The sequence below is a fragment of the Rhea pennata genome, chromosome 1 (genome assembly GCF_028389875.1).
Source record: "Rhea pennata isolate bPtePen1 chromosome 1, bPtePen1.pri, whole genome shotgun sequence".
NCBI lineage: Eukaryota > Metazoa > Chordata > Aves > Rheiformes > Rheidae > Rhea > Rhea pennata.
Genome location: NC_084663.1, coordinates 339,449 through 367,015, shown reverse-complemented (window position 1 = coordinate 367,015; position 27,567 = coordinate 339,449). Strand labels below are relative to the sequence as shown.

The window sequence follows — 27,567 nt, the reverse complement described above, 5'->3', positions numbered from 1 at the left end:
CTCCAGAGAGCTCTGGACCAGCAAAATTCTCAGAAGAATTCAAGAAGGCTCAGGAGGTAGTATGATTTTATATCTGACCTAAAACTTTGTTTTGCATGGCACAGAACACATAGCACAATAACGTCTAAACTATAGAATAGAAGAGATGTTTCAAGGAAAGACTAATCAGAGAACACATTCCTCTGTAAGAAACCAAGTGCAACTAGAATAGATGCTACTCCACTTCTTTTACCTACACAAACACCACTGGGGGGGGGCAGCTCCATAACCTCTACTACTGCTAGAACAGAGGATGTCTCCTTCTTACACCATGACCAATTATTAGACTTAACAGGAGAGGATCACTTGTAAGAAATGGCATCAAGGATGCAAAGGGAGAGAAATAGATAAGGAATTTTAAAGAAAAGCTTTTTAGACTTACTCCAAGCTAGCTAATTCTTCAGCTTGGCTGCCTCAGCCATCACAAGCAAACACTGCACTGAAAGAAACAAACTCAGTACTGATGGCCTCAGGAGGAAAGCAGATCTGTATTGCCACTCCCAACAGCAAAAACTAGCTGCAAGCTGCAGCTTCTCTTGATCATGGTAGGCAGCACTGGGGCATTATCATCTGCATTCAAATAGCCCTGGACTCTAGGGTAAGATCAAAAAGGGAGAAAATGGGGGGAGAATAAAACATAAAACTCACCAACATCAGACTCTTTGTGGGTTTTGATGATTTCAGCTAATTCAAAATTTCCTGCAATGATGGCCACCTGAAAAGAGAGGAGGGAAGACAGTTGAGTGGTTCTGAACAGCAGTAATCCTGTGCCTGCTTGCACAGATTATGCCATACGGACTAATAACAGCTGCTTTCCATGAGGGATGCAGAACTAACAATTGTTCTGCCTCAGCTAACCCAGTCAGTAACCCTAAGGTGGAAATATATTGTCAGCATTGCAGGAGGAATGTGTTTTCATGGATTGTGCAATGGAAGGATAGTGAATAGCTTAGAGGTAACTATTCCCATCCTCTTAAGAGTTTGGTGATGATATTCTAACACCAGCTAGGAATTAATTTTGGGTCTTCCATGTACTGACAAGATGTCCTCAAGCCTGAAGTTTTGCAGTGAATCAGAGTCAGCTGAAGAAACAAGGCAATTTACCAGTAACTGAGCTCTCTGCACGTCTTACCTGAATGGATCCACAGGACTAACTCACACACACTCCAAGCTGCACAGGCTGAGGAACCACTTCCAATCAGAAAGCTGCTGCAGCATCTTGCCTCAGAAAAGTCACAGCATTTTAAACCAACATTAGATATTGTTTTACCCATCCTGTAGTTTCTCTCCACATGAAGAATCTTTAAAAACCCAAAGGAACAAGGAAAGAGGGGAAGCCAAATATTAAATCTGCTGAAGACACACACAGATGGAACTGTTGTGTCTGATTCCAGGAACTGCTTCTGCAGATGCTAACATCCTCGGAAATTGCAGAACGCTATCAGTCTTCGAGAAGGTGAGTTAACATACAAGAGGAGAGAGACTGAAGTACTACTCTCCTGAAGCAAGTATTCAGTAGATGGATTAATGACAATGCTTGAACTCCTTTTTTTTTTTTTTTTTTTTTTAATGTATTTGGAAAAAACAGCAGCATTGCATCATAGCTAATAAGGCAGAACAATCCAATTTTTTTCAGAACAGAGTCCAAAAATATTCTTTTAAAATGTCGAAGAAACAGTAAGATGGACAGGAGTACATGAAATCCATCGTAGTCCACAGAAAATTAAACTGGGAGAACTACACAGGACTGAGCTGGTGGAGTCTGCACCTGCCCCTCCAAAACACAACCATCTCTGCCTTTCCTCTACTATTCACAGTGAACACAGTCCTTCCCAATCTTTGTTTCCCTCATTAGGACAGTGTCTTCATTCAGCAGCACCTACAAGTAGCTTGAGAATTAAAAGCAGCTGGATCAGGTTGATTCCCAGTAAAAACAGTGTTGTTGGTTAGAGACTGAAAATGTTCCTAAGAATAGGCTGAGATACTGCTACTGATTTTGCACGGACACTGCATGTGGCGTGACGTGGCTGTGGTGCAGGACGGCTATCTGGGAGCAGTCGGCAGCCTGGACTGGGAATTATCCACCCTGCCTGTGAGAGCACTACTATGTTACTGACTCACATCTTTATCTGGCCTTTCCCAGATGCTTTTATAGAAATACTACACTAGTAACAAGCTCCCTCCCTCAGTCTTTACGCATCCTGCTTTTCCTTTGCGTGTCCAACACCCCAGCTCAGGTCATCAGAAGTCCTCAGCTAAAGTATAAGCATCTTAGTTATCCCAACAGAAGTGCAGGTGATCTGTAACCACCTGCCTCAGACCTGCTCCTGTCTCCAACTCTGCAGATGTACTCTCTGGCAATGGATATACATCCTTTCTGTACTTGTCCAAAACACCTGTCAGAAGTCTCCCGAAAGCCAAACGCAAGTCACTAGGAGAAGGGTGATGAGATGCAGAAGGCACTTCTGTTCTCAAGATAAATCCAATGTTAACAGTTATATGGTTATATCCAAATAAACTCCTTTGTTAACAAGATATGATTGCCAAACTTGTCCATCCTACAATTTTATTTATTTATTTATTTAAACTTCAGGGTTTGGGCACAAACTAAAGAACAGGAAGTTCCACTTTAACACAAAAAAAACACTTTTTTTTTTTTTTTTACTGTGAGGGTGCCAGAGCACTGGAGTGGGTGCCCAGAGAGGATGTGGAGTCTACATCCTTGGAGATATTCAAAAGCCATCTGGACAGGGTCCTAGTCACTTGCTCTAGGTGACCCTGCTTGAGCAGCTAGTCCAGTTGAGTTCGACTAGCTGATCCCCAGAGGTCCCTTCCAACCTCAACCATTTTGTGATTCAATGATACTTGAGACAAATATTTTTGATCAGGCAGTACTAGAAAAACTCTTCCAGATACTGACAAAGTCAACCACAACACTGGCAACTCTAGCTGTCTGTTAAAACATTTTCCTGCCCTCCTACAAGAGTAGGTTTTAGAAATATGAGCTTCATTTGCATTTTATCATTAACTTGTGATGAAGGGATATATTTAACTTAGTGACTCAGTATACCACGCACACCTCTCTACTACGATCCTTTATCAGCAGAAATAGTCTTACTATCCTCAGCTCAACAATGTTTTTCCAAATTTTTCCTTTTCTGTGGCCTAGAAATCATGTTCTAACTCCTCTGTCAAAATTGGAAGAGATCAGTTACGGCTGGAAAAAAGGAAATCTTCCTTTTTGCATTCTGAAAATTAGACCACAGGAGCAGAGAAATTTGAGTAATTATTTTCCCTCAAGCCTGCTTCAAATTGCAATCTCCCTTTCTCTCCCTCCCTCTCTCTATATTTATTTATACTTTCATATATATTCTTGTAAGGTCTACTCTCCCAAAAGTCACATTCTTTAGACAGGCTAAGAGGAAAATGTCTGTACAGAAGGACAAATGACTTGAATTTTGGGAAAATTTGATGGCAAAAATACCCAAACTGACAAAAATCTGGAACGGAGTTTTTAGAAAAAGTATCTGAACTTCAGTGTTCCTCAAACATACAATTAACATATAGCCCACAGTCTGTGTGAAAAGCCAAATTCAGTGTACAAATTATGAGCTTCATTAGATGTATCTATACAGAATAACTTCTAAAATGTTCAATTTTGTGATGGATTTATTTGCTGCAACATAAGCAGCTAATGCCATCACAAATACCCCGGGGCATCTTGCCTGGCCCCCAGCTGCCGCTGCAGGAGGTGATCTCCCACGGATCCCTGCTGCATCTGCCAATCCCACTGGGACATCTCGGGCACCAAGGCAGCTGACACCAGATCTCCGTGCTCAAACAACTGAAGCTCTCCTTTTCATAGCCGTAAAAGTGTTACAACTTCCAGGAAAGGCGAGAAGAAACATGCTGAATAACTCTGCTAAGAATATAATCTCATGTAAATCCCTAGGAAGGGAGAAGAGCCCTGCTGGTTATATTTTTCAGTCCAGCTAGAAAAAAGCAAAGGAGATGAAAGGCTTTCACTTATTGCCTTGTATTCCACACCTCAGCTGGGGCTTCACAGCACGCTGATTTCCCCTGCTATGAAACCACTTGAGAGGTTTCCGTGCCTGTCTGCTCATTCCTGCCCCATTGCCAGCTTGCTCGATGCAATTGCACCAATGAAATGGTTTGAGAGACTGCACGACAGACTGTATTAATGAACTGTTCCAAGTAAAAAAAGCAATTCATTTTGGGGGACAGGTAAACGGGAAAGGGGAGTTTCACAGATAGAAATCGCTGAAAACAGGTTTTTGTTTGTTTGCTTACATTTCAAAGCCAAAATTTATAGCGCATGTAAAACAAAGTGGGAGGAATTGGTGACTGCACCAGAAAAATGTTCTGACCTCCTCCCAGAAAAAAAAATTACTCTATTTCAAACAAAAAGCCAGATATCCAACAACATAGAAACGCTCTCTTAATATCACAGCTAAGCTACTTATCCTATTGACACTATAGAGATAACAAATACTATGCAAAGGATGTTTCTCACCACGTTTTGTTCTCGTGCTACAATATAGAAGAATCTGCCCTCCTGCACACCACAGAATGAGCAATGAAAATCCATATTCAGATGGGAAGAAACACACCCATATTATGGCTACAGCACATGATTATTTTCTTAAATGCTTTTACACCTTGACTCATTCCATAGCATGATATCAAAGTGACCGTGCTTTTTTAATCTAACAGCAGTTTGTTTATTTTTAAGTAAATGAAGTGATTTCTCAAAGGAAAAAAAGGAGTAGGGGCATCTGAACAGGCTGTACTGTATGTACTGTCAGTGTGCTTATAAGGACTTACAAGTTAAAAGCAGAAAATAGAAAGTTCATTCAAATATTCCTGGAAGGAATTAAAGCTGTGACATCTAAGTCAGACTGTGGATAACAGCACATGAAAACATCTCTACAAGTACAATCTAGTTGCAACAGACTGCTACTGCCTCTACACACTCTAGAGCTCTCTAGCACAAGTCTGCACACTCCCCCACTCACTCTTACATGCACCCTGCTGCTACTGCACAACACAGACACAGCACCCTCCTAGTTTGGGAGATACATCCACTCCTGATCCAACAGCAAACGGATGCCTTGCACGCCAGCAGCACGAGGAGCTGTAAGTCAGGACTTTGTTTCATCACCAAAGCTAAGTTATCCACAGGAGAGGTCAGAGGGCTGAAATTGCTACTTCTTCTGTATGCTAGGCACTTGCCTTCTCCAGCCAAAGGAGGACAAGGAAGAACCTCTGTTCTCATGGTCGCTGCTCTGCAATAACCTCTACAGAGCGGCTTTTCTTCAAAGAAAACTCAAAAGTGGTCAGGTGGGATATGCACACATCAAAGTAGTTTCACGCATTCCCGCTATGCCGCATAAAACCAATGGAACATTCCCCACCTCCTATGACCCTCTTCACAACAGATCTGGTATCATGGAATTGAGGTAACAGATGAGGATTTACCACGAACACAGTAACAGTGTGCCAAAGTGAAAGAATATGGAGGGTCCATCTGCAAACTACTGATGCACTTCATGTCAGTGGGGGCAGTCACTTCTCAGTTGTGTACTAACCCACCTCTCACATCACACTGAGGGTGTCTAGTGCTACAAAACAGAAACCAGTGAAATTCATCTCTGCAGTGCCTATGGTTTCAGTACAGCTGGCACCTCCATACCCAGAGCCAGGCCACTGTAGCCATGCCCAAAGAGAGCTGTCTCCTTGCTTCACTTAGCACGGGTTTCTGACAGAGGTGGGCAGTCAACTTTCTACCAACAAATATAAATCAGACACACAGACACTGGTTACACATCATTAAACTATAGCACTTAACCAGGTTTTGTTCCAGGCCTGTCTTTATAAAAAATAATTATTCTTGTTCTCTATGTTACTATATATTCATACCATAGGCCCCGTTATCTCCTCACATTGAATCATGAGCCAGGATGGAGCACCAAGATGAATCTCAGATGGACATATTGAGCTTTGGAAAGATATTGCATTTCTCAGTTCCAAAAGTGACCCTCCCTTTCCAGGATCCAAGTGCTTGGCAAAGGAAGAAAGCACACATGTATTATATGAAAAATGGATCCAGTGAGAGAGAAGAATTGAGCAGGAACCTTCCTGCTATTGAAAAGAAAAAAGCCCTGGAAATCATACTCCACTGAGGCAGGTGCAATCACAGCCTGCATGCTTCACATGGTGCGGAACCTGCGGATGCAGAACTGCATGAAGGCACATAGCAGGCATAGATGGGCAGGGAGCATGTCTGGGAGATACCCTCAGCTTCCATCCACTCTCGAGCACTAATCTATGGAAACGATAACAAATCTGCCTGCAGCTGTCTCTGTTCAACAGACACACGTGAGTCTCCATTGGTACATACACTCAAACCGCCCAACAAGTCATAACAGGATGCAACTCCAGCTCTGAGTCTTGCATTTTTTTGATGGAGAAAGAACCAAAACATAAAGGGATATCAGTTCAATTTTGATGAATTTCCTAAAGATCAGGGGAGAGCTTTCCTGTAGCAACTTGATGGTCATCTAGCTAGCAGTGCTGTTGAAAGACAGCTCATCACTGGACTTACTGAGCTGCCCATTAAAGGGTATGAGGTCACCCGGTCCCATTTGAAGGTGACTGCTACCATGGTCAGCATCTCAGCAGTCCTATGGAGGGCTCAGAGAAGACCACCTCCAGAGATAACAGTCCTAGCCAACCTGCAATGCAGGTATTTTGCATGGGAAATGTGAAGAATAACTATTCTAAATAACTATCCTGAACATAAAAAAAGTGATGCAACTTTCCTTGCACAATGACAGTACAATAGTGGGTAGAATTCCCTGGAATTTCTCCACATAAATATGGACCATCCTATGTCCAAGGTGGACTTCCATCATTAGCTGCTCTTTGGTTCCTATCTATGGTACAGCACTGTTCCCCTGTACTGAGGAAGGGACTGATCCTATAGCACTTGAAGCTAACAGACAGGTTGCCACCTTGGAAATATCATCTTCTCAAAGAGAAGGGGAGTGGAGAACTTGGAGATAGAAGAGTACCAAAACACATCAACTAGCCACTGGTCACAGAGTTCTAGCAGTATGTGCCTGATGTGAGGGAATCCTCCAGTTGACAGAGAAGTTGGCTAGGAAGTGAGAAGGAAAAGGAAGAGAGGAAGGCAAAGAGATAAAGTTCTGTGGTAGGAGTTTAGATTTCTTGATGATACCTTCAAAATGAAATTGCCCAGATGAAGCACAGAGGAATACTGAGTAGATGCCAGAGTGCATAGCTCTGAAAATGCTGGTATTCTCACACAATTTCATACCTTAGCTATCCCCAAAGCCCTAAGAAGCAACCTGTAAATATGCCAGTCTGTGTTATCAGTCATTTCTGTATTACTTTTCCCAAGAATTTGCCAGCTATGGAGGTTTTCCACTGTTGATGGTGTTCTACCTCTCTGTTATCCCAGGTAACAGAAATTATTTTAATCATCACATCATTTATTTATTCAGGTAGTGTTACTGTAGGTCTGGATTTTTTTCAAAGTTGTCTACCTTTACTTAGCCAGGCAGACTTCAAGCATTTTCTATATTTATTCTAGATTTCCAGAAATCTGGCAATCCTACTAGGTCATTCCAACTGCTTACATATGGTAGCTCCATCTGGGCTGCCGTATGAGCAGAAATTCTAGATATGCTCACAGCAATGTGTACTGTGATTATATTGCACAGATGCAGCTAGTCTGATGCTTTCAGGAAGTGTCTTTTGGGTCAGCCATTGTATGACTACACTGTAGACTCAACATTTCCTGGAAGTAATAGACAGACCTCCTGTGCATGAGCTACACAGCTGATCTGGAACAAATGCATCTCAAATGTCTTTTGAACCTGCAAACCAACCATATAATATGTATGCAATAGAACCAATACCTCCTGGAAATACCCAGCTTACTGCCAATCATCTATTCCAGAAATGAGTATTTTCTATGGACCATACACATAGTCCTTGATTTAGGCAGCTAGACTAACATTCTGTCACTAAGTCTAAAAGAAGTATCTGCTAATGATCTGCATCAGACAACAGGGGCAGATAAACATGTACAAGAAACAGAACAATCTTCCAAAGCTACAACCATTTTGCTCTAGGCCGAGATACGTATTTTATCAGTATTTTCAGATGAGGCTTATGGAGCTGTTGGGAAAAAAAAAAAAGTATGATTTTCTTAATGAGAGGCGCACCAACTGTCCTAAAGAGAGGCAGATAATGCTGTGATCTCCTGCAGCAAGGTGGAGCGGAGAGTCCTAATTCCAAATGCTCTTGTGAAGCTAACAAAGCATAAGAAGTGATGGTGGAGCCACTGTGCTCAGGAAGTCAAGTTGAAGGAGGAGGAGAAATTTGACCTGCAGGCTCCAAGGAGTGAATTTCATCTCTTTCAGGACCGTCATTTCCAGCAGGGCTTACAACCATCAGCACAGGCTGCAAGGGGAACAGCAGTGAGTTGACCAGGAAGTACTGGTATGAACATCAACAGTAACCTTGGCATTGGGTTGTTATCTCCCCTGTACTCTGCTATCAGGAACTCTCGCAGGTCGTATCAGTAGGCTGCCGGGCAGCCCTGTGGGCCTATGAGTGGGACGTCCTGGAAGTCACAAGTCCCAGAGATTTGACATACCGTAGGATGCTCTGGAAGTGAGTTTTGACTTCCTGCAGAGACCAAAGGTGAGTTGGTTGTACCTCCTGAAAGTATAGATAAAGGAAGGCAGCAACAGTTTATTTGCCCAGAGCCATGATGGCAATTGCACAGAAACCTTGCAGTGCCATGAAGCACACTTTAATAGATCAAATCATGGTTATGTGTCATAGAGAGCCGAGTGCATGATCCATGGATAATCAGTGCCTGGGAAAAGAGTACCCCAGACACAGGAGAGAGAGGACACAGTAGTGAGAATATATCTTGGGTCTACTTGTTCAGATGGAGCCATGATGGACAACGCAATCCAGAGCAGACAGCATAGGCTAAAGAAGCCAGTCACATAGTCTGGGGGAAGAGTTGGTGCAAGTCTGGCCTCTGGTCTATCCAGCACTGAAGGATGCTCTGGAGCCCTGAGGAACATATAGATCCGTGCCCAGAACGGTCCTCACAGCCAGAACCAGTGGTGAGTCTGTCAGACCTCCTGAGCCCTGCCAGACTCTTGTCGTGAAGGACAGGGAAATGCTGGGCTTCCTATGCAAAGCAGACACTTTTGTGTAACATCTGTAACCAAAGCACAGCTGCTGCCGGTCAGGGAAGATTTCAAGTTGGCAACATCATCTGGATAATTGAAGCTGAGATGGTATCTGACTCAGAATTAGATCAGTCTCACACCAAAGAGTGGAGGAGGAGTGGGAGGGAGCCAGGAGGCCAGAAACCTGATCAATTTTTACAAGACAAACTTCAAATGAAAAGGGAGAGAAAGCAAACCAAATAAAGTGAGGATAAGAAGAAAGCCTTGAGAGAGTAGATAAATAAAAAAATAGTTTGTCAGACAAATGAGAACTCTCCTTGGTAAGTGGACTGCTGTCTGTTGAGAGCAGGGCACATGTATGCACCTCTCTAGACACACGCACAGGTAGTGTGTGAGGGAGGGGGACATGCAAAGGCAGGAGGTCTGGAGTACACATACAGCACATGCACTCACTCTGTGAGCAAGCCCACACTCGACCTCTCAGAAAAAACAACTTACAGTCTGTTACACCATGACAGAAAATCATTCAGGACCAGACACAGTTTTCCCATGCTCTACAAACTTATAACTCTAGCAATGGGAAGCCCAGAGTTCAACTGTATAATGACTGATAAAAGCAGCTAAATAAGCCAGTGATCTACCAGGAGAAAACACTTTAAATCTAGCACAAAGAAGAAAAAAAAAAACACATAGGTCAATCACTGGTCCATCATTAAATGCAGATGATACAACTGTAAACAGCAATGCCAAAAAGGCAACAAAGCAGGTATTCAACAGAAACAGGGGAATGTATTCTTCCTAAATGATAGCAGGTATGGATTGGAAATTTACCTGCCATAATGACGGAAGATGAGAGAGAACATTTGCTAAATGTAATTAACATTCAGATAGAAAGTCCTGATAACTTACAAAAAATCTTCAAAAAACTAGTGGAGGAACTCTTCATGCCATCAAAAGAGCAAGTCTTAAAAAGATTAGAGAAATTCCAGGGAACTGAAGGATCATCAGTGTTCTTCAACATTTAACATTATGGAAAGCAACGACCTCCAAAAACGCAGACCAAGTTATGTGGCGTCAGTCCCAGGGAACTGAGACAGAATGAACTCATCCCTCCATCATCAGCTGCCCTGCTGCTACTCACCCTCACAGACGGCCCATCTGCAGACCCATCCCAATGTGTCCTGGGGCTGCAAGTTACTAGCTCTTACAGTTTAGCGAACATGCTTCAGCGTCTTCAACTTCAGCCTCTCCACGCATGTTTTTCTGGAACTCGTGTGGTTTGTGAGCCAAAGCGACAAGGGCAGCCCGCTTCTCTGTGCGTGACAAAATCTGAAGTGGCTATTCACACTAAAGAGATATTCTGTGGGTATCAGGTTCACCTGAGCATGCTAAACAATTCACAATTTTAAAATAAATAAAAGTTTTGTTCTAATCACAGAAAGGCTAAATTCTAGATTGCAGAATAGAAATACAGCTAGGGGAAGAAGGCAGACAGACAGAAAGAAAAAAAAGGAAGAGAAATCATTCTCTCTTTTCATGCTTTTCATTCTGTTCCTCTCTACTCGTTTCCCTCTCTAATGTCTTTTCTGGCTCTTTTAATACTGTGAAGTTGGGAGTTATCTTCATATTTTCATCCATGGTTATACACACCTTTTCTCTTCTCTTTTGCTTTGCAATTGCATTTTTTTGCCCATGCCTGGATTTATATTCCTACCATATTCATTCAATACTGCATTTTTCTAGTTAACTTGCTGTTTGAAACATTTTCAAAACTGCCACAATAATTTATAAATAATATTGCATAAGAAGTATTAACTATACTCACAATATCTAGTTTGCTTTTTTAACATCTTCACAGAAATCATACAGTGCATAATAATACTCATGTAGATTTAGCATTTAGAATGCTTTTCTGAATTATTTTCTTGTGCAGTCCTTATGCTAGTTTTGACACCCCAGAATCTAATTATATTTTATTCTTGTTTTGCTGATAATTTCCCTAGTTTTAAGAAAGTAAATCTTGTTTAAAAAGAAAAAGAATAATACATAAAGTTTGATTGACAAGTTTGAGTCTGGCTGGCAGAAACAACTATATAATCAGTAAGATGAAACTCAGTAAGGACTAGTACTAAGTGTTACACTTAGAATGGAAAAATCAAATGCACAAATACAAAATGGAGAATAAGTGGCTAGGCATCATACAGCAGAAAACAATACATGGTAACAGCGGAACACAAACTAAACACAAATCAACAAAATAGTGATGTTGCATTAAGAGAAATTTTAATTCTAGGATGTTTAACAAGATAAGGCCCCATCTGGAAAGATATATTCAGACTTGGGGCATAGTTCTTTAAGGATGGAAACATATGCAAAGCAATAAGGTGAAAAAGAGACTTTGGAAACATGGTGACTTAACAAAGACTGAAAGAACTGGGTTTGTTTAGCCTAAATGACAGAAAACTAAGAAAAGATATGGTGACAGTCTTCCAAATCTTAAAAGAACATTACAAAAAGAATGGTGATCAGTTATCCTACTACCACACTCTTGGACAAAAACATATGCTTAGTTTGCCCCAAAATAGGTTAAAATCTAAGAACAGAACTCTGATTTTCTAAGCAGAGAGGAGCACTAAGACAAGCTACTTTCATTGGTTGTAGCACCTACTTAGCAGATAGTTTTTAAGCACCTTTTGCAAACACCTGCAGGGCTGATTGCCTATATTGGAGGGGGGGGCAGGGAGGCAGCTAGAAAAAGTTGCATCCTGACCTCTATTCAAGCCATTCATGCCCAGAAATGTATGATACAATACATTTACTTTTTTCCATGACAGTATATTCAGACTGGGACCAGGATATATTGATTACACACGTTACATGTTATATATCATTTAACTAGCTCAAAATGTATTGTTAGCAAGGAGAGTTATCATCAAGCAGGATATTAAGTGGCATTGCTCAGGTTCTTGGTCTAAATCTACTCTACGGTTGTAATAACCATTTAGCCAAAGATATTGGCTTCCAGGAGGTAAAACTGATGACAGTAAGAAGTCTGGTGGGATAACAAATAAGTTCTTGTTACAGCAGAATCTGAGCCTTGTGATGTTTGTCTTAGTGCAGCCAGGCTATGAAAAACAGCCACAGTACATAGCTATAAGAGGTAAAACTCTTAAAGGTAAGAGGTACTGGCTGCACTGAGGTAATAAGAGGTAGAAAGAAGGAACATAAAGGCAAAGGGGAGGGAAAAAAAAAGGGACACAAACATAAACTCTCAGGGGTAATACCGTACCTATAAAGACTAATTGAAAGTATCTAACTGAAAGTATCAATTAGAAATGATGTCAAGCCAGTGAAAAGCTCTGTATGTCACAATAGCAAGACCTGTATTAGTATACTGAGGTTATTCCTAGCAACTGTTTCAAGAAGAATGTGGGAAAAGTGAGGAAAATTCAATTTATAGACATAAAAACGATCTGTTAGATATAAAAGCCTTAAAATATGAGTGTTAAAGGAGCTCATACTATTCTATTCATCAATGGAGAAAACTGATGGATGATCAGATCACTATGCATTGGTGCTAATACATAGGGAAGATATCCAATTGCAAGGCTTTCCAATTACTGCAACACAGAAAATCTAATAACAGGAAGATTAAATTAGGTAGAATAACACTGAAGTAAAACAGAACTTCCTAGCAGTGAGGGTAATTAAGCAGCTTACTATGAGAGGTAACAGACTCGATTCCCCTTTAATCTGCGTCCTGCAGACTATATGCGTGAGAGTGGAGCATGAACTTCACAGTCACAGCAGTAACTTTGGGCCTTTGCAACTGTGAAGCCATATGTCCCACTCTTCCCCACATCTCTCCCGGGCCAGAGAAAAACAGGTTTGCCTGCCCTGCACTTTGATATTTTCATTCCTGCGTTAAGATAGAGATAATACTCCAGAGAGTTAATGGTATTTTCAGATAGAAGGGGGGGAGTTTGCTTTACCCTATAATTTCCAATAGGCCTAAAGAGGCACCATGGCTGAAAAATGAAGAGAAGTTGTTCACATACAAGCAAGCTTGTTACTCCTTTGGCACATCAAAGAAAGCTAGAGTGCTGCACAGGCAGCTCCTCCTCTGTGACCGTGTTGGAATGATGCTGTGGAAACCCTGCAAATAGTTAACAAGACTCAAGAACAAGGCAGAGAGGATATCTTAACACAGTAACGCAAAGGACAGCTGGTTCCAGCCAAATAACCTTGAGGAAATCACAACACTTGAAGAATGCAAGGAGTCATCAATACAAAAACAGCAGAATAACCCAGAGTAACCTGTAAGTTTATTAAGGCTTATTAACATATTAAATTACACTTCCCTAATTGAATAATGAGATGGTAATGACATGATAACGATGTTACCACCTTCTTCTCTGCTTCTTATGCTAATTAACAGGAATATTAAAGCACAAATGCAGAGTGAATACATGATGTAATAAAACTGTGACCAATAGAAAAATCTGTATAAAGTACTCCCCTAAAAGCTTATATAAGTAAAGAACAAGAAAAGGAGAGGGTGGGGTAGCTTTGTGGATCTACCACCTAGCACCCATCTCTGTACAGAAATGAAATAAACAAACATCTCAACCCTGTGTGACTATTGGTTTCTTGCACACTGGCTAACAACCTAATTTTGTGAGAATAGCTGAAGCAGCAAAACAAGATGGTGGGAACAGATGCTGAGCACCCCTAAAAGGTGTCGAGCCCCACTCAAGACCAAGAGGTGCCAGTCTCATACATGGAAACTGTCACTCAAGAAGAAGCAATTAGACTTTGCAATCACTAGTAGTTTACTTGCAATGCAAACTACTCTTAAAACTTGATTTATGGGCAAGTTTTTAATTAATTTCAAGTATAAGGAAAGTTAGAATATGCTGGGTTATGTTAGCTGATCATTAAGGATAGCCAAGAGCTTAAGCACAGATAATGAATTTCTCATAGGTCCCAAATTTAATAAATTTCATGTTAACGTTTAAAGAACATACTTTTAAAAACTGAAAAAATCTATTTTTCCACTCAGATAGCAAATGAAGCAAGTTTGAGGAAGATGTGTTGCATTCTTGGTACATAACAGGTTGAGTAACCATTCTAAGTGCCAACTGGAACTCCACACCTCCATAAATTATTTTAATTTCTACAATAGTAGAGTTAGAGAGCAAAATCCATAGGCTTTGCACACATTTACCAAAAACTACCTTCCCTTGAAATCCAAATGCTTGACACGAGAGAACAGATGGAGGAATACAAGGTTACTGTTGTAGTGACGACAAGAAAAATATGGAGATTATTAATAAAAACAATGTTATCGACTTTCTCACATCAGCTAAAATTTTGGCATGAGTTAGTCCTAACTCTTTAAAGCATGTCAAACAGCAGATATTTCTGTTTTACACATGTTGAGGAACAACGGCAACTAGCTAGCAAGAGTTTACAGTTTAGTTAGCTTAACCGTAAAATAACTACTAGCTTTATCTTCTCCTTTGACATATTCTTAACACTGAACACTTATAATCTACATAAGTAGAATTAAATGTATTATGTTTTATGACATCATAAGATATGATGTCATTAACAAGTAAGAACTCTAAGCTCTTCAAGCTAAAATTAAAGTTGAATTAGAAAAATCACAGTTAACTGAAGACACTCTTTAACAAAATCTCTGCTTGCTCTGTTTGAGCAAATTCTGTTGCCTGGGCAACATGACTGCAAATTTCAGAGTTGAGACCATGATGTCTATTTTATAGCAACTAGATACACATTTTTGTGTACATCTCACAATATGCCTATGTTGCAATAAAAAGCTGATACAAATGATATGTTAAGATAACACAGAAGTGTAAATCTTTAAGGAGAACCATTCAAGGTTACAGGCACAATTATGTGCATTACAGGTACAAAAAAAGATTGAGAAAGGTCAAGGTAGGAAATAAGAAACAATAAGTAAAAAATAGCTGGAAAACAGGAAAACATTATAATACATGAGCTGTAAGAGCAGATTAACAAAAGAGTACACCTGCAACTCAACAAGGGAGAAAAGCTTTGGTATGAAGAATGCTGAAAGGTTTTTACTTCCGTTTTCACTCCAAAATTGGCTGTGGTCATGTGGCAAATACCATCAAATCAGCAAACCATTTAGTCCTGATAAAACTGGCACAGTATTTGGGGGAGTATTTGCCTTCATGCCTCTTTCTGCAATCAATGTATGAATCACCTTTGCTTTTCTGCAAATCACCAGAGATTTGCAGACCGGAAGCTGAATTACACTGCCAAAAATCTGTTAGAAGAATTTGCAGACATTAGTGGTTAAATTTGGTAATATTAAAAAGCTCTCAGAAAACTGGAAGAGACTGACATTACAACTAGCTTTAAAAGTGTGTGTGACAGGAGAGGGAAGCATAGCACTATAGACCCGGCAACTTAATTTTACTGTCCAGAAAAATGCTAGGTGAAGCACATAATCTGTAAGCAGAGATGACAAACGACAGGAATTTATAAAGAGCAAATCAATTTTAAGTGATCCAAGTTACTTCTATGACAAGGTAACAAATCAGACTTTGTGAAAAGTAAAGGAACAGAAGATATCACCTAGTTGTATTCTGTAAAATTTTTGACAGTCTCATGTGACATTCTCAGAAGCTATGGAAATTAAATCTAGGTGAAACTACCACCAGCTGGATGAAATACTGATCAGAAAGCTCATCCATGACTCACTCTCAGACTAAAAAGGTATGCTAAATGGGTTTCACAGGACTCTACTCCTGTCCTTTTCACAGGACAGGTTCAGTAGCGTTCAATTTTTTTCTTTAGCAAACTGGATGAGGGCATACAGAATATGCTTATTAGATTTATAGGTGAGATTACTCATTTGGTCGGGGGGGGACAGAAGATGAAGCCAGATTCTTCTCTAAAATGTGCAGAGAAAGAGTAAGAAGAAATGGTCACAAGTTACAACAGGGGAAATTTTGCTTGGGCATAACAAAAAGACTTTACCAGGAGAATGAGTAAGCACTGGAACAAGGCCCAGAGAGGTGGTAGCACTCCAGCCTCAGGAACATCCAAACCTTGCCCGAGTAGGGCCCTGGACATCCTTATACAGCTCAGGAATAGGCCCTTCTCTGAGTAGCAGGGTTGGACTAGACATTCAGCAGTCTGTTCAATCTTAATTATTCTATCAGTCTGTGATAGTAAGCACAAATACAGGCTGGAAGATTACAGGCAACAGTTCTACTAAAAAAAAAAAAAAAAAAAAAAAAGATCTGAGGCTTACAGGATCACAAGTTGAACATGAGTCAAAGTCATGTCATGACTGAAGATAAAAAAAAAATCAGGATTTACAATTAGCAGGCGCACCAATAGGATGCAATGTAATCCCTCTGCTCTGCAAAAAACAGATAGGATTTCAGCTGAAATCCTATTTAATTCAGTTCCTAAAAATAAGTGATATTGGGAGAATCCACAATAAATCAGTAGTAATGATCAGATTAAATTTTCAAGGTCTCTGGCAGAAAAAACTGAATGTTCTGGGGTATTTAGTCCAGAGAACAGAAAATAAAGTGGAGAAGGGGTGATGAGGTTGTAAAAACAGAAGAAAGCAGCTGCAATGAGGACAAAAATAATATGTTCTCAATAATCATGGAAAAGTAACAGGCTTAAAATTCAAAAAGAAAGATTCACGTTGATGTCAGAAAAAGCTTTCTAACAGTAAAGACAGTTAAACACAAAAACAGACTACCTAGGGAGGCTGCAGCCATCCTCCAGCATGGAAGGGGCTCACAAATAGTTTAGGCAACACCGGACATAAAGCATTTAAATAGAGCTAATCTGGGGGGGGGGGGGGGAATAGGAGGGGGAGGTGGTAGGAGAACAGACAAAATGACATCTCAGGTTCCTCTTCAGTCCTATTTTTCTATTGCCTTCTTTGATGAGACACTTGGCTTTGCGAACAAGAAGAGAACACAGAACGTGGCAATGGATTTAGGAAGATTCTTTGATGTAGCCTCCCATAACATCCTTACAGCAAAATGGACAGAGATGGTTTGGATAGGTGGACAATAAGAAATGTGGAAAGTTAGCTGGATGGTCAAGCTCAAAGGATGGTGATCACAGCTACCAACTCCAGCTAGTGGCTAGTTACTAGATAATCCCTCAAGGATGGACACTGGGGCCCATACAATTTAAGACTACTATTAACAATGTGGATATCAGGCTGAGCTCACTATCAACAAGTTTGCAGGTGATACCAAACTCAGGAGCAGTTAGTGTGCAGGACTGTAGGGCTGCTATTCAGAGGGACCTCTGCAAGCTGGGCAAACGGGCCCACAGAAACCTCGAAGGGTGGAGATTCCACAGCCTTGAGGTGTTCAGCATTTGCCTAATCACAGCCCTGAGCAACCTGCACTCACAGTCCCTGCTTTTAGCAGTGATAGGACAAGATGTCTACGGGGTCCCTTCCCACCTATGTGATCCTGTGGTAGGATAATTTTATTAATTGTACATGTGAAACTATCATAGTTACATTTAACACTGAAGAGCTAGAAAAGAAATCATGCCATGATATTGACATCTGTGTCTCACCCTATAGTGTATCTATATTCATCTGAGGGATGAATCACACCTTAAACCCTGCAGACTCTGTTGAGTACTCCTCATCAATGCCATAGGCAGCCTTGACAGTTGCTCAGATCCAAGTGTTGCATTTCATCAAGGGAATCCCATGTCAAGTAGTCAAAGACCACACTGGTGGTACCACTCCCACTCACAGGTACATGAGTTGAGACCATCACACTCATTTCTTGCTGGACACATCTGGAAGTCTGGGTCACCTCCTGACAAGTCCACACCACCATGCTCAGAAGGGGACACCTTGACCTTCCCACCAAAGGTCAGCACATGAGACACAGCACTACTGATGCCTGTACAGCTCATTCAGTGATGCCTTGGGCTGTCATTGCAGGCCAACAGCATCCACTGCTCAGCATTGGCCTGTCACAAAGCAGCAAATGCCAACACTGAGCATCGTCCTGGCTGTGCAGGGAGACTCAGGTCCAAAACATGGTAGAAACAAAAGTTTTATGCAGTATTCATGTGATGATTTCCTTATGTCAAGGTAAAGATTTATCAGAAATGCTCATAGCCAAGTTAAAAGTAGTTTAAAATCTCTGAGGTGTGCTTGAATTTCATCACCAAGGTTAGCCTTACCTGCTGAGAAGCCATGATTTTTAGTATAAATCACTGAGAGCACTGAAGCCAGAGAAACTCTCTTCATCAACAAAACCTGTACTACTTGTAACAAGAAACTGTTACTTGCTAATAGCATGAATTACCCACAAAAAAAAACTGTTTCAAGAATTCTGCCTGAAACATCACAAAAACGCAGTAGTCAAAAGGACAACTTTGACAAAGACAAGAAGCTCTGATTGTTAAATTTCAGCAAAAATAGAAGAAATTTGTAGCAACTACTTACATGTTATTTTTATATTCAGCATATGATAATCCTGTGCACATATAAATGGAAAAGTTCAACCATGAGTATCACAAGAACATAGAAATTTGTACAAAATTTGCATTTACTGATCATTAAGAAACTTGTCTGCACTTTAAGACTTACTTTAGAACTGTTTGAGATGAGCCAACACAACCAGTTCCATAGCTCCATTGGCATACAAGCTAGACAGGAGAGAAATCAGGATCTATATTTAAAGATTTCTTATTCTAATTTTATAGAAGAATCACCTGCTCACATTCATAGCGAGTTAAAGGATGGCTTATGTAAGAAGATTATGATAAGATTTTCAGATATCATTGAATTATTATCACTTGGTTGTTAGATCATCCAGCATTAAGCCCATTTTTTGATAGGTCCCATCAAAGGTATGGTAGAGAATCTTCCCTTACTGCTGGGAAAGGAGGATTAGAAGGAACATATGCAGAAAGAAAGATTACTTACCAATGACCAGAGATCTCTGAGACACATTTACCCATGTGAACTGCAAACATCCTCATATTGACAGCAGGATTCACTTCCATTTGAACTACCTAGGGAGCTGTGACCAACCAATAAACCCCTCCGGTGGAAGAATGGTCAGAGGAGATTGGCAAGGGCAAGGTGCCCATGAAGCTCAGGAATAACATGCGTGACTCATTAACCACAGCGTTGGCACAGAAAGCTGACTTAATCTCAATACAAAGCAGACCAGAGGGTGACCTTTGCTTTAGATAAGCAGCTATATCCATTGAGTGGACCAGCTGCTGTGAATGTTTCTGAGAGAGCCAGACCAGCACGGGAGGGAAAAGCATATATGTGGCTCAGCCCAACATAAAATATAAAATCTGAACAACAAAGGAATTTTGAAGAGAGCAATGGTCTTGAGCTGGCTTCAATGCACATATTCCTTCCTGGTGACTGGTAGTGTCCAGCATCTTAATGGTGACCATACTATAGAGACTGGTAATGGGAACCACACTGGTAATGTGATTAAACTGTATATTGCAATTGCTATGTTTTGTTAAGCATAACTTACACTTGTATTGTGATTTCAGTATATTGCTGTATCATTCTGCTAAATCAAAAATCCCATGTAACATCATACATACCTTCAAAGTAAACTTTTAATATTAAACTTTCCATACATAGAATATCTAAAAGAACCTGGTCAGAGAGTATTAGACTCTAGTAGGAGCTCTAACTCAGCTCCATTGTCCCTCTTCTGAGCCTGAACACGAAAGGTACAGCACGTCCGCTGTCATTTCAGATCTTCTACAACCTTGAAGAAGCAAATCAGCACCTCAGAGGTCTCTGGAGAAAGGTGGGCACACTGTAAGCCAGCATGTGGATGAAGCAGCTTGAGGAACCACAACTTTTCACTGAGCCTACATGTACATTTGCACTCTAGGTGACACTGAGACAGTTGCAACACAGCTGCAGAGGGATCCTGACATTCTTCATGCAAGTACCAGCTGCAAACTGCTCCACCAAGTCCACATCAGCTCTGAGATGCAGTGATAACATTGTAACCGAGGGAGGCAGAGGCCAAAGTATAGGTGTCCACACCAGAAATATCAAGGGAAAATATATTCAACAAGTGACCCTGAAGTCACTTAGGCACTGACAGAACACTTCTAGGTAGGGCTGGATGCTCCCTACAGTTAATTATAGCAAGGTCTGACATAGTTATTATGGAGAGAAGGCTGAACCACAGATCTTCCAGGAATATACAGTGGCAGCCCAGGGGACCTTCAAAACTGGACAAAAAAGATCCATCTTGATACCAAGAACACAAAGTACAGACTCCATGTTAGAGATACGAGGCTTGAGAAAGAAAAAAACAGAAGTTAGTATTTTTTTTGCATAGTAAAATTTGGATTCCTCTTTAGAAGGAAACTGCTGGCCTCTCCAACAGATAATAGAATGGAAGATAGATCAGCTGTAAGGACCTGAACTACTACTTTTTTTTTCTCCTTTTTTTAAGCAGAGGCAATGGTAACTGGAAAGACTTCTTTCATTAAATGAAAGGCAAATAAATAAATGCAACACCCAGAAGTTTCAGCTATAAGCTTGGGACATGACACCTGGTTTAATCCCATCAGAGTACTGGATTCCTGAAAGAGGAAACACCTAAGTCAGTCCTCAAGACATCTGAAAACCAGCAGCAAAAAGAAAAGCAACAGCTCATGTACTGGCAGTGATTAGCCAGATGATAAGAAACCAGAGGATGTAACACAGTTAAGAGGGGAGGCAGGGAATGATACCCACAGCTCACACCAATCAGAGCAGCTGGGATGATGAATCCACCAGGCAACAGCTGCACAGTATGGCTAACAAAAGCAAACTGTTCAGTATGGCTACTAAGTAGCAGCAGTTTAGGATTCTTCTCCTGCTGTTCTCTACATGGAAAAGAGCAGGATTCACAGGGTGGCAACAGCTATCCAGAGCTAATGAGGAGGAAGGATGTGAGTAGGTGGATTTTCCAAATTAACAACTGATGTTGGCAACAAGGTTTCGATTTCTATGACTATAGGACCTTGTTTGAAGATGGACAACTGATGGGGAGAAATGGGATCCACCTCATTAAGGAGGGCATGCATGTCTTTGCCAACAGATTGGCCAGCCTGGTAAAGTGGGCTTAAAACTAGGAAGGATGCGAGAAGGGGAGAGTTATAGAGACAGGAGAGCCAACAAAATGTGGCTCAAGTTGGGATGCCTCCAGCGGGTGCATGTGGGGCATGACTATAGAAGGTCCTCCTGCACCCCTCCTGGGAAACATGCATGCTTGATTACCTCTCTGAAATGCCTGAGTACGAATGCGTGCAGCATGGGGAATAAACAGGAGGAACTGGAGATCTGTGTGCAGTCACAGGGCCACAATCTCATTGCAGTTACAGAGACATGGTGGGAGAGCTCACATGCCTGCAATGCTGTCCTGGATGGCTATGTGCTTTTTAGGAAAGGCAGGCCAGGAAGATGAGGCAGTGGAGTTGCTTTTCATGTGAGAGCGCAACCGGAATGTATCAAGCTCTGCGGAGGGGTGGATGAAGAGCAAGTGGAGAGCTTACGGGTAAGGATTAAAGGGCAGGCTAACGTGAGCGACACTACTATGGGTGTTTGCTACAGGCCGCCTGATCAGGAAGAGGGAGTCAATGAGGCCTTCTACAGACGACTGGAAGTAGCCTCACGATCACAGGCCCTGGTTCTCATGGGGGACTTCAGCTACCCTGGTGTCTGCTGGAAAGACAACACAGCTGGGCATAAACAGTCCAGGAGGCTCCTCCAATGCATTGATGAACACACAGGTGGTGGAGGAGCCGACGAGGAGAGGTGTGCTGCTGGAGCTTGTACTACCAAACAAAGAAGGACTTGCTGGAGATGTGAAGGTTGGGGGCAGCCTTGGCTGCAGTGACCATGAGATGGTGGAGTTCAGGATGCTGCGTGGAAGAAGCGAGGCAATAAGTAGGATCACATCTCTGGACTTCAGGGGAGCCTCTTCAGGTGCCTACTTGGTGGAATCCCATGGGTTAGGGCCCTAAAAGAAGTCTTAACTCTATTTGTATGGAAGTTACGACATTACAGTCTGGACAGGTAGACAGCTAGATGGGTAAAAAATTGCTTGGATGGTCAGGTTCAGAGAATGGTTGTTAATGGATTGTTCTCTCTCTGGATGTCAATGACAGGTGGAACATCATAGGAGTCTATCCTGATGATCACATCTTTATCAGAGATACGGAGGCAGTGATGAAGAGTACAACTCTTATCAAGTTTGCAGGTGACAGCTAACTTAGAGGGACTGGCCAATATACTCAAGGACAGGGCTGCTATCCAGAAGGACCTGAACAGGTTGGAGGAATGTACCAGTAGGAACTCCAGGAAATTCAGTAAGGACAAATGCAAAGTCTTGCCCCGGGAAAGAAGAAACACTGGCAATGATAAAGGCTGGGGAGCAGTTCTGAGGAAAAGGCTCTAGTAGTCTTGGTGGACAGCAATCTGGACAAGAGTGACAAGGGCAGTGACTCTGAAAGAGTGAAGAGTATCTCCTTCCCTCACATCCTCAGTAAAGTTGACCCCAATCATCAACCATTTCTCATCAGCTGGATGTCAAATCCCAATGCGAGTCAGGAAAGCCACTTCACATGGCCAGTCTACAACATAGATATGATCCATAAAATCTAAACAACAGAACTTCCAATGGGCTCCTCAAACCAGGAGGTGAAATCTAGCATCCTATCAGAAAGACAAAAGGAATTTTAAGGCTCTCTTCTGTGGATATCAGCCAGATTCTGCAACATATAAGCAGAAACTTTGAGTCCTGATGATCAATGGAGGACACACGAAGTAAACATTTTTGGAAATAGCTGCAGTGCCAAAAAGATGACAAAGGCCATACAGACAAGACAGTTTCTCTTTGCTAGCCCAGGCAGTGCCAAATCAAGGTTAGAAGAAACTGTCTGCACAGAAGAACATGCTCATCTCTAAATCAGCAACTACTCTGATAAAGTTCAGCTTGCAAAAGGTAAATGGTTTCATTTCCAAGTCAAATCATACCAGTCACATGTTCGAAAAGAGACAGACATTCACAGAATTTGAAAGATCATGTCTATTACTCTGTGAATTTATCAATAAAGAAAGGGAAAAGAAACCTAGAATACTGCAATTGAACAGCAGCTAGCTGTTTGCTTTTACCAATACTTTGGTAAAAAAAAATCCCAAGAAGCTGTAGACAGGCTGACCTGAAGGGCTTTGAGCTATCACAAGTCCCATGCAAGAACAAAACTGAAGCAGTGACACTGGATCAGTTTATCAGAATACAATGCACCTCTTGAAGATCAAGACTTTCAGACAAGCCTTATTCCTCCTAAAACACAGAACACTACCTAGTGTTGCCTTCTTGAACTACCCAGAGAAGGGAGTCAGGTTCAACCAAGAGTCAAGATTATCAAGGAAGTCCATGGTGACAAGGCAGGTCCAAGTTCAAGCCAGGAAGTCAATCCATACATCAGGGTCTGAATTAGGTCTGGTGAGACTATCCAGCATCAAACATAGCCCAGAGATCATGAGGAAGGCCCACAGTGACAAAGCAGGTCTGAGGTCAGGTCAGAAGTCAGTCTGCAGGTCCAGATCATCTGTATCCATGGCCAAACACAGGCATGGCTGCAGCTGAGCTGGAGACTAGTATTCCTACAGGACAGCTCATGTAAGGACTGAGGCCTGAGCTTAAACTGGCTCTTGGGTCCATGGGCAGGGGTGAGTGGAGGCCCCAAGTGGGGCTGGTCAGGCCAGTAAGACCTATTAGTGTCCTCAGAGCACTGACAATACAGCCCTGAAGTGGATCCAATTCTTTTTCTAGTGCCAACATAGCATTCAACTCCAGGCAAGACAGACTCATGAAAAACATCCCTGAAAAGGGAGAGGGAAAAGAGGATTGTGAAGTAGAAGTAAGAGGAAGTGGAGCCTGCAGCTGTTAGTGATTGTTCAGTGCCAAGTGTCCAATGTTGTATGATGTCAAGACAATAAAATCCTAGCAGAAGTGAAAAAAGACCCCAAAATGGAGTCTAAATGACAAACGGGCACGTGGCATCGTCAGAGCTCCTGCCTTAGTAGACTAGAAAAACTGGAGGCAGATGAATGGCACGTGATGTGAAGTCTTTGATAAGCCTATTTGAAATGCCTAGCTTTCAAAGGTCATTAGGTCATGGGGAAATCTGGAGGCCTCTAACCTTGAATATATGACAGGTACATTTCTTTCTCAGGACAGAAGAAAAGACGCCCAGTGATTTTAGGATAAACCTGAGACTTTGAAGGAGGGGGAGGGGAGCAGAACTTCATCAGGAGCAGAACTTCATCAGAAGAGAGATCATCAGAGGGAAGGTTATGAAGGCCTTCTTACAGAACAGGCAGTATCCACTGCATCCAAAGTGGCCTTAAGGGGTATTCTGGAGAATACACAAGCCTCAGAAAGGAAGTGTCACTTAGTATTGGGGAAAGGAAATTGTAGAGGATGGCAAGCTTCAGCAGAAGTGAAGCTCATAGCAAGGAATAGCACTTCAACTATTGCAAAGTGAAATTTCAACAAGACAGGTCAAAGGTTGAGTATGAGTGGAGTAAGATGATAGGGGGTGAACCTTTGGCCTTCACTGCATGAATTAGAGCCAAGGTGTAGTCATGGCAGTGGTGGCCCATTTGGCAACTTCTGAGCTACTCTGAGTCAGGGAAGAGCAGACCTTTACAAACTGAGGAAGCAAAAGCAAGAGAAACTGGCACCTTCCTGTGACAAGCTTCTGAGAAGAGCACCAATGGCTGGAGGTCCCTAATGTCTGCCTTGGTAGACAGGAGGTCAGATGGGGTTTTCATGGCTTTCTCATGCTGAAGATTTTGCTGATCTCACTACCAGTCCCTTTCGCATCAAGGCAAATGGAATGATAAATTCTTTCCAGGAATGAAGCCTTCCCCAAGTGAGTGATGATGCAAAGAATAGTCAGCCATCATAACACAGAAACTTAGAAGAACTAGCTGACAGACAAAAGACAGACAGATAATGACTTGTTAAACAGCTGCAAGCCTGCAGGAGCAAAGCATACAATTTCAAGAAGACAGTGAAGTGAAATGGCCCCACATTTCTTCTTCTTTATACAAGCAATCATTGAGAATGGGGGCGAGTAGGGCATGCACATTCCCACAGGCTTGGCAAAGGGAAAGTGTTCATTGGCCTGACATGAGAGAGTACACATGCCCACAGTGGATCACACATGGACAGTCAGGCAGAGGAAGGACTAGACATTGGATTTGTGTTCCCACATTGGGGAAGGGGGGGGGGGGGAAATCACACTGTGTGTTACAATGGTATCAACTCTGATCTGTCAGATGTTCCTTGTGATTTCAGGGGTCAGGGAACTGCAAGGGGAGAGGCAGAGGAGAGAAAAGCAGGAATGACCCTGGATAAAACTTCTGCCCCTGAGAGCCCTAGAGCCATGCTGATAGATTAGCATTTTGTCCAAATCATAACCCTCATGCCTGACCACGGCAGTGAATGAGGAAGGATGTCACTGAATGCTTCTGTGAGCATTCATCATGTTTTTATGACTACCTACACAATACACCTGTCTGCTTGTTCCAGCCCTCTAGTACTGGGTACTAATACCAGTACTACTGGGTATTAGTACTGTTCAAATATGATGTTGGTACATCATGTGCGCAACTGCCTGTTTTCACAGTGCAGGCTTGAGATGAGAGCCTATCCTTTCCTGCTTGTTGGTCCAATGGATCCTTCATGCTCTCTCTGAGCCAAGAACACCGTACAGGAAGACTGACAGCCTTTAAGACTCATCTCCCCTTTTAAACTTCCACTCAAGTTTGCCATCCTCTACAGTTTCCTTTCCCTGATACTAAATGAACTTCCTTTGAGGCTTGTGTATTCTCCAGAATATCCCTTAAGGCCACTTTGGATGCACTGGCTCCTGATCCAATGTGCTTCAGTAGTCAATACACCTAGTCCAGTCAGTGGGCACCCTAAGAGGGTAAGAGGTTAGAGATTTTTGAGAAAGCTAGTGCCCAGGCAGCACTTTGCTTCTGATCTTCCACTACAGATACTGCTAAAGTAGCTAGAAGGAAAAAAAAGGAGGGGGAGGAAAAGGGGGAGAAAGAGGAAGAGGCTTTTTTTCATCCTGTGTATTTTCAGTACGCAATATCCTACCTGAAAAATGATGTCTCTGTTCTTTAGGAAGAAGAAAGTATTTGAATGAGGCTGTGGAGCTTTGGGAAGGACTGCATCTAACAGGATGTTTTTGGTTGAGGTTGGAAGGGATTTTTGGAGATCAACTAGGCCAACACCTCTGCTCAAGCAGGGTCACCTAGAAGATGTTAGATAAGATCACATCCAGGCAGGCCTTGAATATCTCCAGAGAAGGACACTCCACAACCTCTCTGGGCAACCTGTTCCAGTGCTCTGTCACTCTCAGAGGAAAGAATTTCTGCCTTATATTCAGGTAGAACTTCCTGTGGTTAAATTTCTGCCCACTGCCTCTTGTCCTGTCACATGGGACAACTGAAAAGAGTCTGGTCTGATCCCCTTGGCATTCTCCCTTAAGGTATTTGTAGCCATTGATAAGATCCCCCGTCAGTCTTCTCTTCCCTGGGCTGAAGAGGCCCAGCTCTGGCAGCCTTTCCTCATAGGGGAGATGCTCTAGTCCTCCAGTCATATTTGTAGCCCTAGTTTATGGAAGAAAAGCAAGCTAAGAGCAAAGACAGAGGTGTAAGCACAAATGCTGGCTCAGGAAAATAGTAAGTTGTAGTCTGACAAAAGCTGGGAAGATATGCTGAGTAAACTCCAATCCTAGATCTACCCTGTTCTTAGGCTCTTTCTTAAAACCTGCTATTAGCCAAATAGAGGTGATAATGCACTCAGCGCTCCTGTACCACCATACAGATCGAGCACTGTACTCCACATGGATTGCGTTAGGCCAGTTAGTAGCTGCAATAGCTTAACAAAACCACACACAAAGAGGTGCACGCCATCCCTGGCTGATTTGCCTCAAGGAAGAAAATCAAACAGATTATACCTTCTAAACTCTTTAAATCACTGAATGCTATTTTGAATCATCTCAGGCTGCTGACACCAAGCTATCTGTTTAACAGTAACAAATTAACAACAGCTATGTGCAGTAATCTGACTAAATAGCCACACAAAGAGATATTTATAGATCTCAGCCACAGGAGAACTCCAGGTAGCACACAGGCACC

At 42.0% G+C, this 27,567-nt stretch overlaps 1 protein-coding gene across 8 annotated transcripts in view; it reads right to left on the bottom strand.

Annotated features, from left to right (window-relative positions):
- Positions 1-27,567, bottom strand: part of SHANK3 (SH3 and multiple ankyrin repeat domains 3) — a 402,299-nt gene that overhangs the window by 289,332 nt on the left and 85,400 nt on the right. For 7 of the 8 annotated variants that reach the window (XR_009958823.1, XM_062579208.1, XM_062579216.1 and 4 more), the window contains exon 9: positions 688-754. The exons of the other annotated variant lie outside the window; for it this stretch is intronic. Coding sequence is in view for 6 of the 7 variants with exons in the window: in XM_062579208.1 (XP_062435192.1) it covers positions 688-754 (67 nt within the window). In the remaining variant the exon portion in view is untranslated. The remainder of the gene's footprint in view (positions 1-687; positions 755-27,567) is intronic. 8 annotated transcript variants of the gene reach the window in all.